General features: G+C 49.1%; 1 protein-coding gene across 1 annotated transcript in view; it reads right to left on the bottom strand.

Moving 5' to 3' along the window:
• The window catches only part of PAX5 (paired box 5), a 185530-nt gene that overhangs the window by 107832 nt on the left and 64731 nt on the right, over positions 1 to 12967 (bottom strand). Inside the window, exon 6 of the mRNA XM_082468811.1 lies at positions 11254 to 11429. Coding sequence (XP_082324937.1) covers positions 11254 to 11429 — 176 coding nt within the window. The remainder of the gene's footprint in view (positions 1 to 11253; positions 11430 to 12967) is intronic.

Here is a 12967-nt window from a genome sequence, read left to right as displayed (position 1 = left end):
AGATGTGCATTTATTGTTATTCAACTTGTGTGGGATTTAGTATGCTTCTTCAATCTAATGACACGTCTTGCAACAGTTCTGTTCTATAAATTCCTTAGCTGTTATTTTTTCGAATGTTGCCTCATCTCTGTTTTTTCTATTTACTTTTCCAGAGCAACTATTAGATGTATATTGGATCTTCTCATGAAATAGTGTTTTATCTCTTACCCTCTCTTTCATATTTCCCAACTCTTTAGATTTCTATACTGCATTCCTGACAAATTCCTCAGCTCTGTCTCCCAAATCACTAATTTTCTATTCAGCTGTGTCATACCCTGTTATTTAACCCATCAATTGAATTTTTAACTTTGATGACTAAATTTTTTATTTTTAGAGAATTTATTTGGTTCTTTTCCTAATCTGCTTATTCTTTTTTCATGTTGTTTTGTTCTTTTTTAATGTTTCTAGTCCTTTTTTCATCTCTTTAGTCATTTTATTGTCTCTTTCAGATTGCCCAGTATTTTAGGTTCTTGGAGTACTAATTTTCCTGGTTATGTCTCCTGACTTGCCCTTCTATGGTTTGCAATTTTTTAATTGTGAGCTCATCTTCAGTAGTTAACATTTACTCTGTAGGCACGTTGTACGTAATGGACTGTGAAAGTATCCAGATGAGAACTTTTCATGTGCTTCTGCTCGGCATCTCAAGAATTTCACTGACATGAGCCCAGTTTTTATATTAATTTCTCTTCTTTGGTTTCTTGCGAGTAATATAAAGTGAGATGCAACACCTGTATGTGCCATAGTTGGATTTCAATTTGTCATAGGAAACTTTGGTTCTCCCCTGAGTCCCATACAGAATCAAGTTTCCTTGCTGCTTCCCTCAGCCTACTGTTCATTTCATGGAAAGTGTGGTCCTTCCAGGTTTCAAGTTTTTAGCAAGAGTTTCAGTTTCAACTCCCATATTACATAGGTCTAAGAGTGGATCTTCTATCTTAACACCAGCATCAAAACTCCAGCCCCTATTCACTAGGAACAATATCCAGGACCAGTACCCTGGGCCGCTGGGACATTAGCTCATGCATGTAGAATTCTGGCTCTGAACTCCTTCTAAATTTCCAGCTCCAGAGGATTTCTCTCTCTTTATTTAAACCTCAGATATATATATATATTTAGGTATTTAGATATATATTTTTTTCATTGTTATACTTGATCCAGTATTTCTATTGCTTAAGATGGGAGGGAGTCTGCAATAGGTCAGACCTTGTTATCAGAACCAGAAATTCTATGGAGGTTTTTTGGTTTTTTGGTTTTTTGTTTTTGTAATTTACAAAATAATGTTTGCATTTTTTTAAAGAGCTTTGTGAATAACCAAATTCCTTAAGCCAAACTTGCAGTGCACTCTCAAGACAAATAAGCTGTAGGACTGGAATTACCTATTCTGTTAGCTTTTTTGTCTTTCTTTATTGCAAGTATTGGTTAGCATTGTTTAGGGGGAAATATCTCTACCCAAAAATCAGTTTTCACATAGTACCTTTGGCTACATCTATTGCTGTTACTTAATGCCACACAGCACAGCGCAGGTGGTCAATGTCATTGACATGGCACATCTGTAAAAGTTTCTTGGATGAATGAATGAATAAATGAATGAAAGAACAACCCAGCAAGGCACAGGCAGCTCTTTGACAATTCGCTTGTAATCTTTAAACCCCACGTACACAGAATTTTCCTGTCATCTAAAAGAGTGGAACAGACAGGAAGAAAAAAATGTAAACAAGTCAAAATAAAAATAAGAGATGAATTCCCAATTTGTTTTAGCTCTCACAGAATATTAGAGCTAGAATGGATCTCAAGGATGACCCAGGCTAATCCCCCACCCCAAATGCAGAAACCATGACCCAGAGAGAAGTGACTAGCCCAAGAGCCATTATGAAAGCCCAGCAGTCCATCCCATGCTTTTACACAATGGCAACTTGCTCAGTGTTCCCTCAAACATTCCCCAGTCTTGCAAAACAGGCATGATTTTTCTTGGGCAGAAAATTGGGCATCCTCAGGCAAGATCCTCAGAGCAAAGCTGAGATCCCACATGTCCATGTAATTTTCACCCTTGGGTCATTTTGAGATGATGACAGTAGAAGGACAAGGGACAGTATGGCTGGTATAGAGGCACCTAGTACCTCTAGAGATATAGGAAGCAAGAATTCCAGCATAAGACTTGTCATTATCTCATTTCAAAGGCAAGATGATATCCAAGTTAAATCCCGCTTAAGCATCTCAGTGTTCAGGATTCTAGCCCCTCTCATCCTGGGAAGAACTGGGTAGAGAATTCTTGCCCTTCTCCTGCCACTACCACTCTCTCCACCCTCCTGTAGCTCCTCTCATGGATGCTGCCATGGACTGGAGAGAAGGTCAGCCCCAGACAGGGCAGGCAATGATTTCCAGGGATGCAGTGACATTGTCTGCACCTTGGCAATAGCCTACCAACACTCCAAGTCTCCTCACAGCAGCCAGAATAATCTTCTAATCCATATTGGATTAGATCCTGTTAGTCCCTGGATTAAAATCTTGCAGAGGCTTCTCCTTACTTTCACGATAAAACCCAAGCCCCTGGCCCTGGTCCACAAGTCCCCTCACAGCCGTCCCCCACCACCTCCCTGACTGTACCACATACCACATACCATGCTTACCCACGGGACATCTTTTGGTTACTTTCCAGCCTCAGGTTTTCATTCAGGCTGTTCCTTCTGCCTGGGACACTGTTCCCACCACCCTTCCCTATCTTGAGCTCAAAGGTGCCATCCTCAGATAGACATTCCTGACCTCCCATCTAAATGAGGTCCCACTCTTCACTCTCAGCACACCCTGATCTGTCTCTTCACAGCACCCATCATGTTCTGTAATTACTGGTAATGATATACTGTTTTTACTGGCATAATTCTTTTGCTAAAATCTGTCTCCAGGACTTCCCTGGTGGCGCAGTGGTTAAGAATCTGCCTGCCAATGCAGGGACACAGGTTCGAGCCCTGGTCCGGGAAGATCCCACATGCCACGGAGCAACTAAGCCTGTGTGCCACAACTACTGAGCCCGTGAGCCACAACTATTGAGCCCACGTGCCACAACTACTGAAGCCCGTGCACCTAGAGCCCGTGCTCTGCAACAAGAGAAGCCACTGCAATGAGAAGCCCACGCACCTCAAGGAAGAGTAGCCTCCGCTCACCGCAACTAGAGAAAGCCCGCATGGAGCAACGAAGACCCAATGCAGCCAATAAATAAATAAGTTTATTTAAAAAAAAAATCTGTCTCCATTGCTATTGGGTAAATTCTAGGAACCACATCTTTGTTGCTGCTGTGTCCCCAGCACTTAGCACAGTACTTGGCACAGAGCAGGTACTCCATAAATATTTGCTGAATGAAATCAATCACTCAGATGTCTATACCTGCAGGGGTCAGGGAGCTGACTCCAGAGAACTGTCTACACCCACAAAAGGCAGGAAGCAGGGAATGTGGCAGTCTTACTAGCTACATCATTTGGGGCATGTTACTTTAATCTCTCTCTGCCTCAGTTTCCTCATCTGCCACATGAAGATTATACTGCATATACTCTACCTCATAGGGTCGCTGGGAGCAAGAGTGCTATGTGAAAGGTTATTGGGGTTTTTTAATTAGTAATTCCTCTACCTTCAATTATGCCTCACACTCTGCCAGCCCCCCTGCAGGCAGTGGCACCTGCTGGCAGGACACCGTCTGTTTAATCCTCCGCTCCACTCCCTACCCCCGACGGGTCTGGCCATGAACTCCTGGGCAGAGGATGCCGGTACTGTGTGTGAGCGGTGAGGCTGGCACCAGCCACTGGTATCCAGGCTTCTGGCCCTGGTGTCTTCACCAGAAACCCCAGCCCTGCTCTGTGCACTGGCGGAGCTGGACTCATCATTGGCCTCCCAAGACCTTGCAGTCTCCAGCCCTTCACTGCTCAGAGCCATGGCCCCTGTGACCCAGGCCTCTCTGCCTACCCTAGTGAGGATCCCTGAGGGGAAACCGCCCTTCAGTGTCCCTGTTCATGCTGCAGCATGAAAGGTCTTCTCCTTTTGTTGCCTCCCCTACCCCTTCCCCTCTTCCCAGTGGACCTTCTCACTCTTCTTACCTTAGAATCATTCTTTCAGGTTGGAAGGACCTTGACTTTTAGCTAATCAAGCCCTCCGTGGATTCTTTTTTTTTTTTTAATTGGGGTATAGTTGATTTACAATGTTGTTTTAGTTTCATGTGTACAGCAAAGTGATTCAGTTATACATATACTTATAACCACTCTTTTTTAGATTCTTTCCCATATAGGTCATTACAGAGTATTGAGTAGAGTTCCCTGTGCTATACAGTAGGTCCTTATTAGTTATCTATTTTACATATTGTAGTGTGTATATATCCATCCCAATCTCCCATCTCTGTGGATTCTTAAACTTTTAATACAGCATATATGAAAAAGGATAGATTCTCCTTATATGCCTCCAGTGACGGGAAGCTCACTACTTCCCAAGGAAGCCCACTCCACTGTGAGAAAGCTTGGGCTATTAGAAAGTTCTCTTAGCTTGTTTCCTTCCCTGCTCACACCCCCAAGTCTTCCCTTCTTCAGACCAAACAGCCCTAATTTCTCCAGTCATCCCTCCTAGGTAAGATTTTTCATCACCTCTTCCGAGCAAACTCTATTTTGTCTGCAGTGGAGGAGCCTGGCCCTGAGCACAGCCCTACGAGGGGAGGGGCAGAGTGAGAGGAGCACAGCTAGCTCAGAGTAGAAGGGGACAGTCACTGCCCCGACTTCGGTTCATACCTCCAGAGACTATGTTGGTTTGCGGGCAGACCCAGCACTTCCTAATTCATGCATAGCTCCCAGGGTGAGCAGACTGGACCCTCAGGGTGTAGCTCTAGGACACTGCCCACCCGGAAGAATCGGTGGGCAGCCTGATTGTGCTGCAACTGGGGGTAACCCAGTGGCTACCAGCCTGGACTCTGGACCTGGCTTCCGACTTGGCTCCACACTTACCGTGCCCTGTGGCTGAGTCATTGCACTGATCTCACCAAGCCTCAGCCGTCCTGTCTGCACAGTGGGGATAATAGGAGCTCTGTGACTTTGTAATGAGATGGGGCTAGAAGCGTTCTCCTCAGAACAGAGCCAGGCCCATGGTCAGAAATGAATACACAATCGCTACAACAATTACTACAGTAATGATTAGAACCCGGTGCATTTATGAACTCAGACAAGAGGTAAGTCAGTGCAGGCTAAGTGGGTCAATGAAGGCCTCCCAGGGCAGGCAGGACTCCTGCTGGGGCTGGACTGCATAGATTTAGAAACAGACTGAAAGGATGTTCCATTCGGAGAAACTGTGAGCAGGAGTTTGGAGTGAGAACAACAACATCAAGAAAGTAATAATAACTGCAGTCCCTGCCACTCTGCATGCTCAGAGCCATCCCTGGGGTTCCCGTGCCCGCACATACGCACAGGCATGCACACACACACATGCACACGCCAGCCTATCGTCTGTGGCCCCCTCGGACAGGAGGAGCCCAGCCCATGAGGAGCAGTGAGGGGTTAGGCCCGGCTTCAGCCGGAGCATCTTGTAGGCAAGCAGAGGGCTGTGGGAGTGGTGAAGGGTCACACTGAAGACGAAGAGCTGGGACTGAGGTTGTGAGCAGTGGGAAGCCACAAGGGGCTAGTATGCGAGGATGAGCTTCAGGAAGAGAAAGCCAACAGTGCAGCAGGGACAGGACAAGAGGCAGAAGCCCCACTGAAGGTTGCTTCCAGGAGAGCAGACTAGTCCAGGCTACAGACTCGGGGCCCTTCAGGGCACACTGCCCCCAAAGCAAAGCCAAACCTCCTCACCTCCACCTTCCAGCGCTCTGGGGTTTAGGGCCCTCCTGCTTCTCCAGCCCCATTGTCTCTGACTTTCTTTCACTCAGCCCATATTCCAACCACCTAGACTGGCCTGCAGTTCCCTGCCGCACTTGCACTCCTCCATGCCTTCATCCGTGCCGTTCCTTCTGCCTAGAATGCCCTCTCCAACCAACTCTACCTTCTCCACAGAGCTGGATTCTGCCCATCCCTCAAGGCACAGCATGAATGACACCTCCTCCAGGAAGCCTTCCCCCATTCTTAGCCTGGCACACCTGTCTCCTCGCTCCCTTCTCTCCCCACCCTCTCTCCTGGAGCTCCCTGAAGAAAGAAATCATGCCCACCACCACCTCATCGTTTTCTCCACAGTCCCTAGCCCTTTTTCTGACTCAGGGAGGGTTCAAGCCATCTCTGATGACCAAGCTCAGTCATGCTCAGAAACACAAACCAGCCCCTCCCCAGGAGGAGGACGCCCACAAGAGTAGGCAATGCTCAGCCCCAGGCCCACCAGCCTGGAGAAATGCCACCGTTCAGAGGGCAAAGCAGCTTATGAGAGCAGGAGGCATTTCTGGTGACTTCTCTGTTAGACAAGGGACAGGACTTCTCCCGGTTTAACCTTCCATGACCTTTGAACTTCCTGAGAGGTCAGCAGCACGTCCCCCTTCCCCAGCTGTCTTTCTGTCTCTGGCCCGATGGGAGGGAGGGCCCTAGGCCTGTTCCATTTTGCGCCTGTATTGATCTGTTGGCAGCAATGGGCTGGATAATTAGCCAGGAATTAGGGTTTCTATTACAGCCAGGAGGCTGCTCCAGCTGATTTATCACCTGAATAATTTACTGTGATTGAAAGGAAATTAAAATGAACTCCATTTGACAACTGTGAGCTTTTATGGGCTTTAGTGAAGGCTCAAAAGCCAGATTAATAGCCTAGTGTTGGTTAATAGTCTGCCGAGAGTAAATACGGCAGGCTGTGCTTGGTGGCGGCCTTCCTGGTGGCCAGAGGAGGGACCAGCTCCCGCCAGGAGCTCAGCACCCACCACAGCGTCAATGCAACTTTTACTGAAACAGATGCCACTGTTCGAAACACACGCACACGTACCACCCACCGTTGTTTCCTTTTTTTTTTTTCTCTTCTTCTCCAGGTGATTTTTACTCACTCCACATGTAGGGAAAACAGAATTGCTTTTTCAATAACTATTTTGAAAAGGAAGTGTTTCATTGCCCCAGGAGTGTGTATATATTAACCCCTTCCACCCAGGGACAAGGGTTTACTAAGTTCCCTCATAAAAAGGAGAAGCCTGGGACTTCTCTGGTGGCGCAGTGGTTAAGAATCCACCTGCCAATGCAGGGGACATGGGTTCAAGCCCTGGTCCGGGAAGATCCCACATGCCGCGAAGCAACTAAGCCCGTGCGCCACAACTACTGAGCCTGTGCTCTAGAGCCCGCGAGCCACAACTACTGAGCCTGCGTGCCACAACTACTGAAGTCCATGAGCCTAGAGCCCGTGCTCCACAACAAGAGAAGCCACCGAAGTGAGAAGCCCGCACACAGCAACGAAGAGTAGCCCCCGCTCGCCGCAACTAGAAAAAGCCTGCTCACAGCAATGAAGACCCAACGTAGCCAATAAATAAATAAATTTATTTAAAAAGGGAGAAGCCTGGGCCCACCCACCCAGGGCAGATCTTGGCAGGAAAAGCAGCCAGGTGAGGGCGGGCTCTGAGATCGTGGAAGTGACAGGCGGGACTCCAGCCTGGCCCTGAAGAGGAATGTTCTTCCCTTGGGCAGTTAGGGGTGGGTGATTAAGGAGGACTTGACCACCCAAGCCTATGGCAAGAATCTGAGGGTTCTACAATGACCAGCAGACTCTAGCTGCAAAAGGCCAGTTCTGAAAACCAGCCAGTCAGAAAACTGGCCCCTAGAATTGTTTGGGGACATGGAGGCCCATGTAACCATCTTGCACAAGATGGACAAAAGATCTTGAGGTCAGATTCCAGCTCTGCATCCTCGACAAGTCCCCTTCGGGCCTGAAAATGGGGTGAACAGTCTGGGAAAAAATGTTCCAATCGCAAAATGGAGCTCACAAATCTTGCTTAACCTGTGTAGCAGGCAGTTACACGGAGAGTCCGATGAGAGGATGGATGTGAAAGACCTTAGATGACTGTAGAGGATCACACATAGGTGAGGAGGATCACTGCCGCTATTGTTAGGCTATTGCTGTGCTGTTGTTGTCACCATCACAATTACTACTGTCCCAGATATGGCAACGGAGGTCCAGAGAAAAAGTGACTTGCCCAGCCGGGCAGAAGCCGGTCTCAAGTCAAACTCCCCCATCTCCAAGGCCGGCACACGATCTTTCTTCCCCACAAACTGCCACTAGACCGTGGAGACCAGATGCTCACAAATGGAAGAGGGGTCAGTATCAGCAGACAGAGCTCTGGGCCCCTTCCTGGCACCGCCGCCACGCACTCTGGGCTCACAAGGCAAGGTCGCCAGCGGGCACAAGGGGCTCAAGGAACCCGTACCCTTGACGCATCCCTTACCAGCCTGTGGCCCCTTGCTCGGCCGACATTTGTCCAAAGTGACTGAGAGTGGGGAGCAAGGGTATGTCATTCATAGTCCAGTGCCTGCGTGTGTGCCCGGCAGCCCCGTGGCCTCACCTCCCGTCTCTCCTCATTACGCCCCATTACGGGGAGGTGAAGCAGATTAACCAGAAAGCACTGAGTCAGTCATTATCCTATCGGCAGGCCCTGCCTCAGAACCCACACGGTCAGACAGGCCCTCAGCGTGTCCACGTCATTCTGAAGGACACTGCATGGCCAGACTGCTAGAAACAGAGTTTGTGATTCAGGTCTCCTCCCCTGAGGCCCACCTCTACATGGGCCTAATGACCTGTCCCCTAATGTCGCCTCCTCCATGACTTCCTCCCTGTGCTCCCAGCAGAGGCAACATCTCCATTCATCAGGGTCCATAGACCCTTCTCCCTCACCTAGGAGGTTATGAATCCATGTCACACTGCCCCTGTGTGGCTGGAGGCTGAGCTGATGCCTGATTCATCCTGCCCTCCCTGCCCTGGGTGCCGGCACTGTGCCAGGCTCACAGCCAGCATGTGAGAAATACGCTGGATAAATGAGCATCTGAGCGCCTGAGCAAGTGAGTGAATGGATACCTGGATGGACTCCTGTCACATACGAAGCCCTATAGTCTGCCCAGGCTTCCAGGGCATTCCATGCTGGATGAACTATGATTAGACTCTGAGTTTCCATGAGAATCACATGAAACACAGGGAAACACAATCCCTAACACCTAATGTGTTAATTCACCTAATGAATTAAGTAAATAAGGGCTTAATAGAAATGCCAGAGGTTTTGTGCAGAGGTATGGCCCTCGCTTGCTGGGTGACCTCAGACAAACCCTATCCTTTCTCTGGGCCTCTAGAAAATGAGGGGGTTGATAGCTTGCTTCTTTAGTCCCTGCTGGCTCTAAAATTCTGTAATATTGTCAAAGGTTTGCAGGTAATTTTTCTCCCAGATTCTGGAGGGAAATGTAGGCCTCATCCAAGGAAGGTTCCGGGTTGAGTTTCTTTTCTTTCTCCTCCTGGGTCAGATGGAATGTGGCTTCGGCCATCTCTCCGAAGGGCTCTGAGTGGGAGAGGCTGCCTGTGATGGAAACAGACTCCCTGAAGCCCAGGAACTAGAGCGTGTGAGATCAGCTCTTACCAGCACATACGACTATGTCATTCCCAGAGGAGGTGTCACTCGACTTGCAGGAGAAAGACTGAAATCCTGAGCACAGTCTACGAGACCAGGCCCAGCTCCCCGGAATCTCCTCCCACCCTCCCCAGCCCATTCCCTGAAGCCCATCCACACTTTCTTTCCATTCCTCACTCCTGCCACACTGCCCCTGACCTCAGGGTCTTTGCACTCACTATTCCCTCTGCCAGGCACGTTCTCCCCACCACATCCCTTCGGGGCTCAGCATAAGCCATTGTGGCCTCCAGGCTGGCTCAGCATCTGCTTTATCCCTTTAGAGCACCTCAGACATCCCCTCCTCAGCGCCTAGTGCATCTGTAAGCCGTGACCCTTTGAGTAATCCTTCTTTATTGTGATTCTTCTACACATCTGTAGGCTCCCTGAGGGCAGGTCCAAGCCTGTCTTGTTCACTCATGTACCTAGTGACTGGCTCCGTGCCTTGCACTTGCTTCATCAGTGTTTGTTAAGTGAATACATGACTTGCTGGGTGGCCTTAGGCAAGTCTCTTTGCCTCTCTGGGCCTCAGTTTCCCTGTCTGAAAACAAAGTAGCTAGATGGTCTGTGAGAGCCCTCATAGGAACTGCACAGAGACAGCCAGACTATCATAGGATGGTGGTCCCTGAGGCCTTGCTCACTCCTCCCCGTCCAAGGTCCCCACCAGCACCTATTCTCTCCACAGGAGCCTGTGCTGCAGCCTATACTGTTTTGAGTGGCTCTTTGGGAAAACTTCAGAAGCATCATCTAATCAGCCTGTAGAGGAAGCTCAGCAGGCCAGTCCTCCCCACCAGGACCAGCCAGCAAGTGCTGGGGAAAGTTACTACTCACAGGCCTCTGTGACTCACCCACCAGGTGGGAGCTCTGGGCAGGCAGGAGCCAAGTCTGAGCCGCCCGTGCCTGCGAGGTATACAGCCCAAAGCCTGTCACAGACGGGGCACCAGGAAACAGTCTCCTGAATCGAATCTGGTACTGGGGGGACCTTATCCAGGCCCCAAGAGCCTCTCACTGGGCAGAGCCTTTCTGATGCCATCTCTGCAGCCACAGGCAGTGACTGCTTCTCGGCCCAGGTTAGAGCAGGGAGCTGCTCAGCAAGCGATCATCCTGCTTCCTTCCCTCTCTTGCAAATGACCCAGCTGCGAGTTTGTCCAAAGAGACACTTCCTTATTTCCAGACTCTTGGATTCAGTTCTAAAAGCATGACAGGACAACGTGACGAGAAGGCTGACAGTAGGGGACACACCAGTGTCATCATAACCTGGTTTATGGCGATACGGTGCTTACGTATTTCCACCTGCACCCTGACTGACAGGATAATGACCCAAGACCACCTCAAGTGGCCCAGAAGATCATTACACCACCCTGTGCAAAGAGCCCTGGGAAAAGACACCACCCCTCAGCAACGGCAGAGCAGCCAGACACGGCACAACCCCCCGCCGGCCAGAGAGAGGAGGCACCAGGGCAAGCAATTGCAGAAGCCCCAGACACATCCTCCAGACCTCGTGGGATGCTGCCACTGGCCACGTTTGGCGGAGAACGAGAAGCCCGGCTCTGAGTAGAAGCTGGCACTCTCACCCACTCCCCACTGAATGTCTTTGGGTGGGTCACCCAGGCCTGCGTGCAGGTGGCAGGTGTGGAGGCAGCGAGTCGGGGGCATACCTGCTCGGGCTTGATGGGCTCTGTGGTGGTGAAGATGTCCGAGTAGTGCTGCCTCTCAAACACGCGGTCCAGCACCTCCAGCTGCTGCTGCGTGAACAGGTCTCCCCGCATCTGCTTCCGGAGGAAATCTCTGCCCGGCAGTGAGTGACCGTTCGGCACAGGAGACTCCTGAATACCTTTGATGAACATGAGAGAGGAGGGATGAGTGCAGGTCACGCAAGCTGCTGGGGAAGACACGTCAGACCCTGGATTGGGAAGAGGGCCTGAGAGACCCACGAGCCCAGCTCCTCCCTTGATGAGAGAGGAAACAGACAGGGGCTCAGACAGGGGGGTCTTGGCCAAGGTTGCCCTGCTGGTTAGGCCAGAGCCAGCTTCCCACAGTCACAGGCCGGGCCCTGCATGAAGCATGAGTCATTGTATCTAATCCTCACAATGAACCCTATGTAGATGGCATTATTTCCCCCATTTTGCAGATAAGAAAATTGAGGCCTAGAGAGATTAACTGATTTGCCTGAGGACTGGAGCTCGGGTTGACTCAGAGGCTTAACCACCAGGTGCCACTACCTCTCCTGCTCTGAAGATCCCCTTGGAGGTATAGTTTTTTCCCAGAGCTGACGCCCTTCCCCGGGACAACTGCCACCACATCATGTGACCAGCCAACAAAACACTGTGTTAGGAAGGCTGTAAGGAAACAGATGCTCTCACACAATTCTGATGGGAGTCTACTGATCACACACCTGTGATGGACAATTTGATAAAATCTATGAAGATCACAAATGCAAGTTCCCTTTGACAGAGCAATTGTACCTCTGGGAAATTGTTTCATAGTTAGACTTACACATATGGGAAGTAATATATATGCAAGGTTCTAGTAGCAAAAGACTGGAAACAACCCAAGAGTTTATTTGTAGGAGCTGGTTAAATAAGTTATGGTATGCTTACACAGTAGAATACTGTATGGCAACAAAAAGGAAAGAGGATTCCATCTGTGAATTGATATGGAAAGATCTTCAAGATTCATCGTTAAATGAAAAATAAATAAACAAGATGCAGCACAGCATGTATAATATACAACGTTTTGGGCTTCCCTGGTGGCGCAGTGGTTAAGAATCCGCCTGCCAATGCAGGGGACATGGGTTCGAGCCCTGAACCCGGAAGATCCCACATGCCACGGAGCAACTAAGCTCATGTGCCACAACTACTGAGCCTGTGCTCTACAGTCTGCGAGCTGCAACTACTGAAGCCCGTGCGCCCTAGAGCCCGTGCTCCGCAACAAAAGAAGCCATGGCAATGAGAAGGCCATGCACCGCAACGAAGAGTAGCCCCCGCTCACCACAACTACAGAAAGCCCGCGCGCAGCAATGAAGACCCAACGCAGCCAAAAATAAGTAAATAAAATAAATAAATTTATCAAAAAAAATATATACAACGTTTTGTGTAAAAAAGGAAGAAAATAAGACTTTACACATATTGTGTGTGTGTGTGTGTGTGTATACACACACACACATATATGGCTCTGGAAGGCAGCATGAGGAACATTTAGAGTGGTTACCCATTCAGGGAGGTAGGAGCTAAATGGATGGAGGCAAAGGGGAGGGAGACTTTTCAAAGCATGCTTGTTTTGTTTTGTTTTGTTTTGTTTCGTTATAGAACTTTAAATGTATTGACTATTCAACAAAATGTAAATTACTAAGAAAGCACAGGATTAAGTTCT

Source organism: Balaenoptera physalus (genome assembly GCF_965194825.1).
Source record: "Balaenoptera physalus genome assembly, chromosome: 7".
NCBI lineage: Eukaryota > Metazoa > Chordata > Mammalia > Artiodactyla > Balaenopteridae > Balaenoptera > Balaenoptera physalus.
The sequence above is the reverse complement of the archived record's forward strand: the minus strand, read 5'-3'. Positions and strand labels throughout refer to the sequence as shown.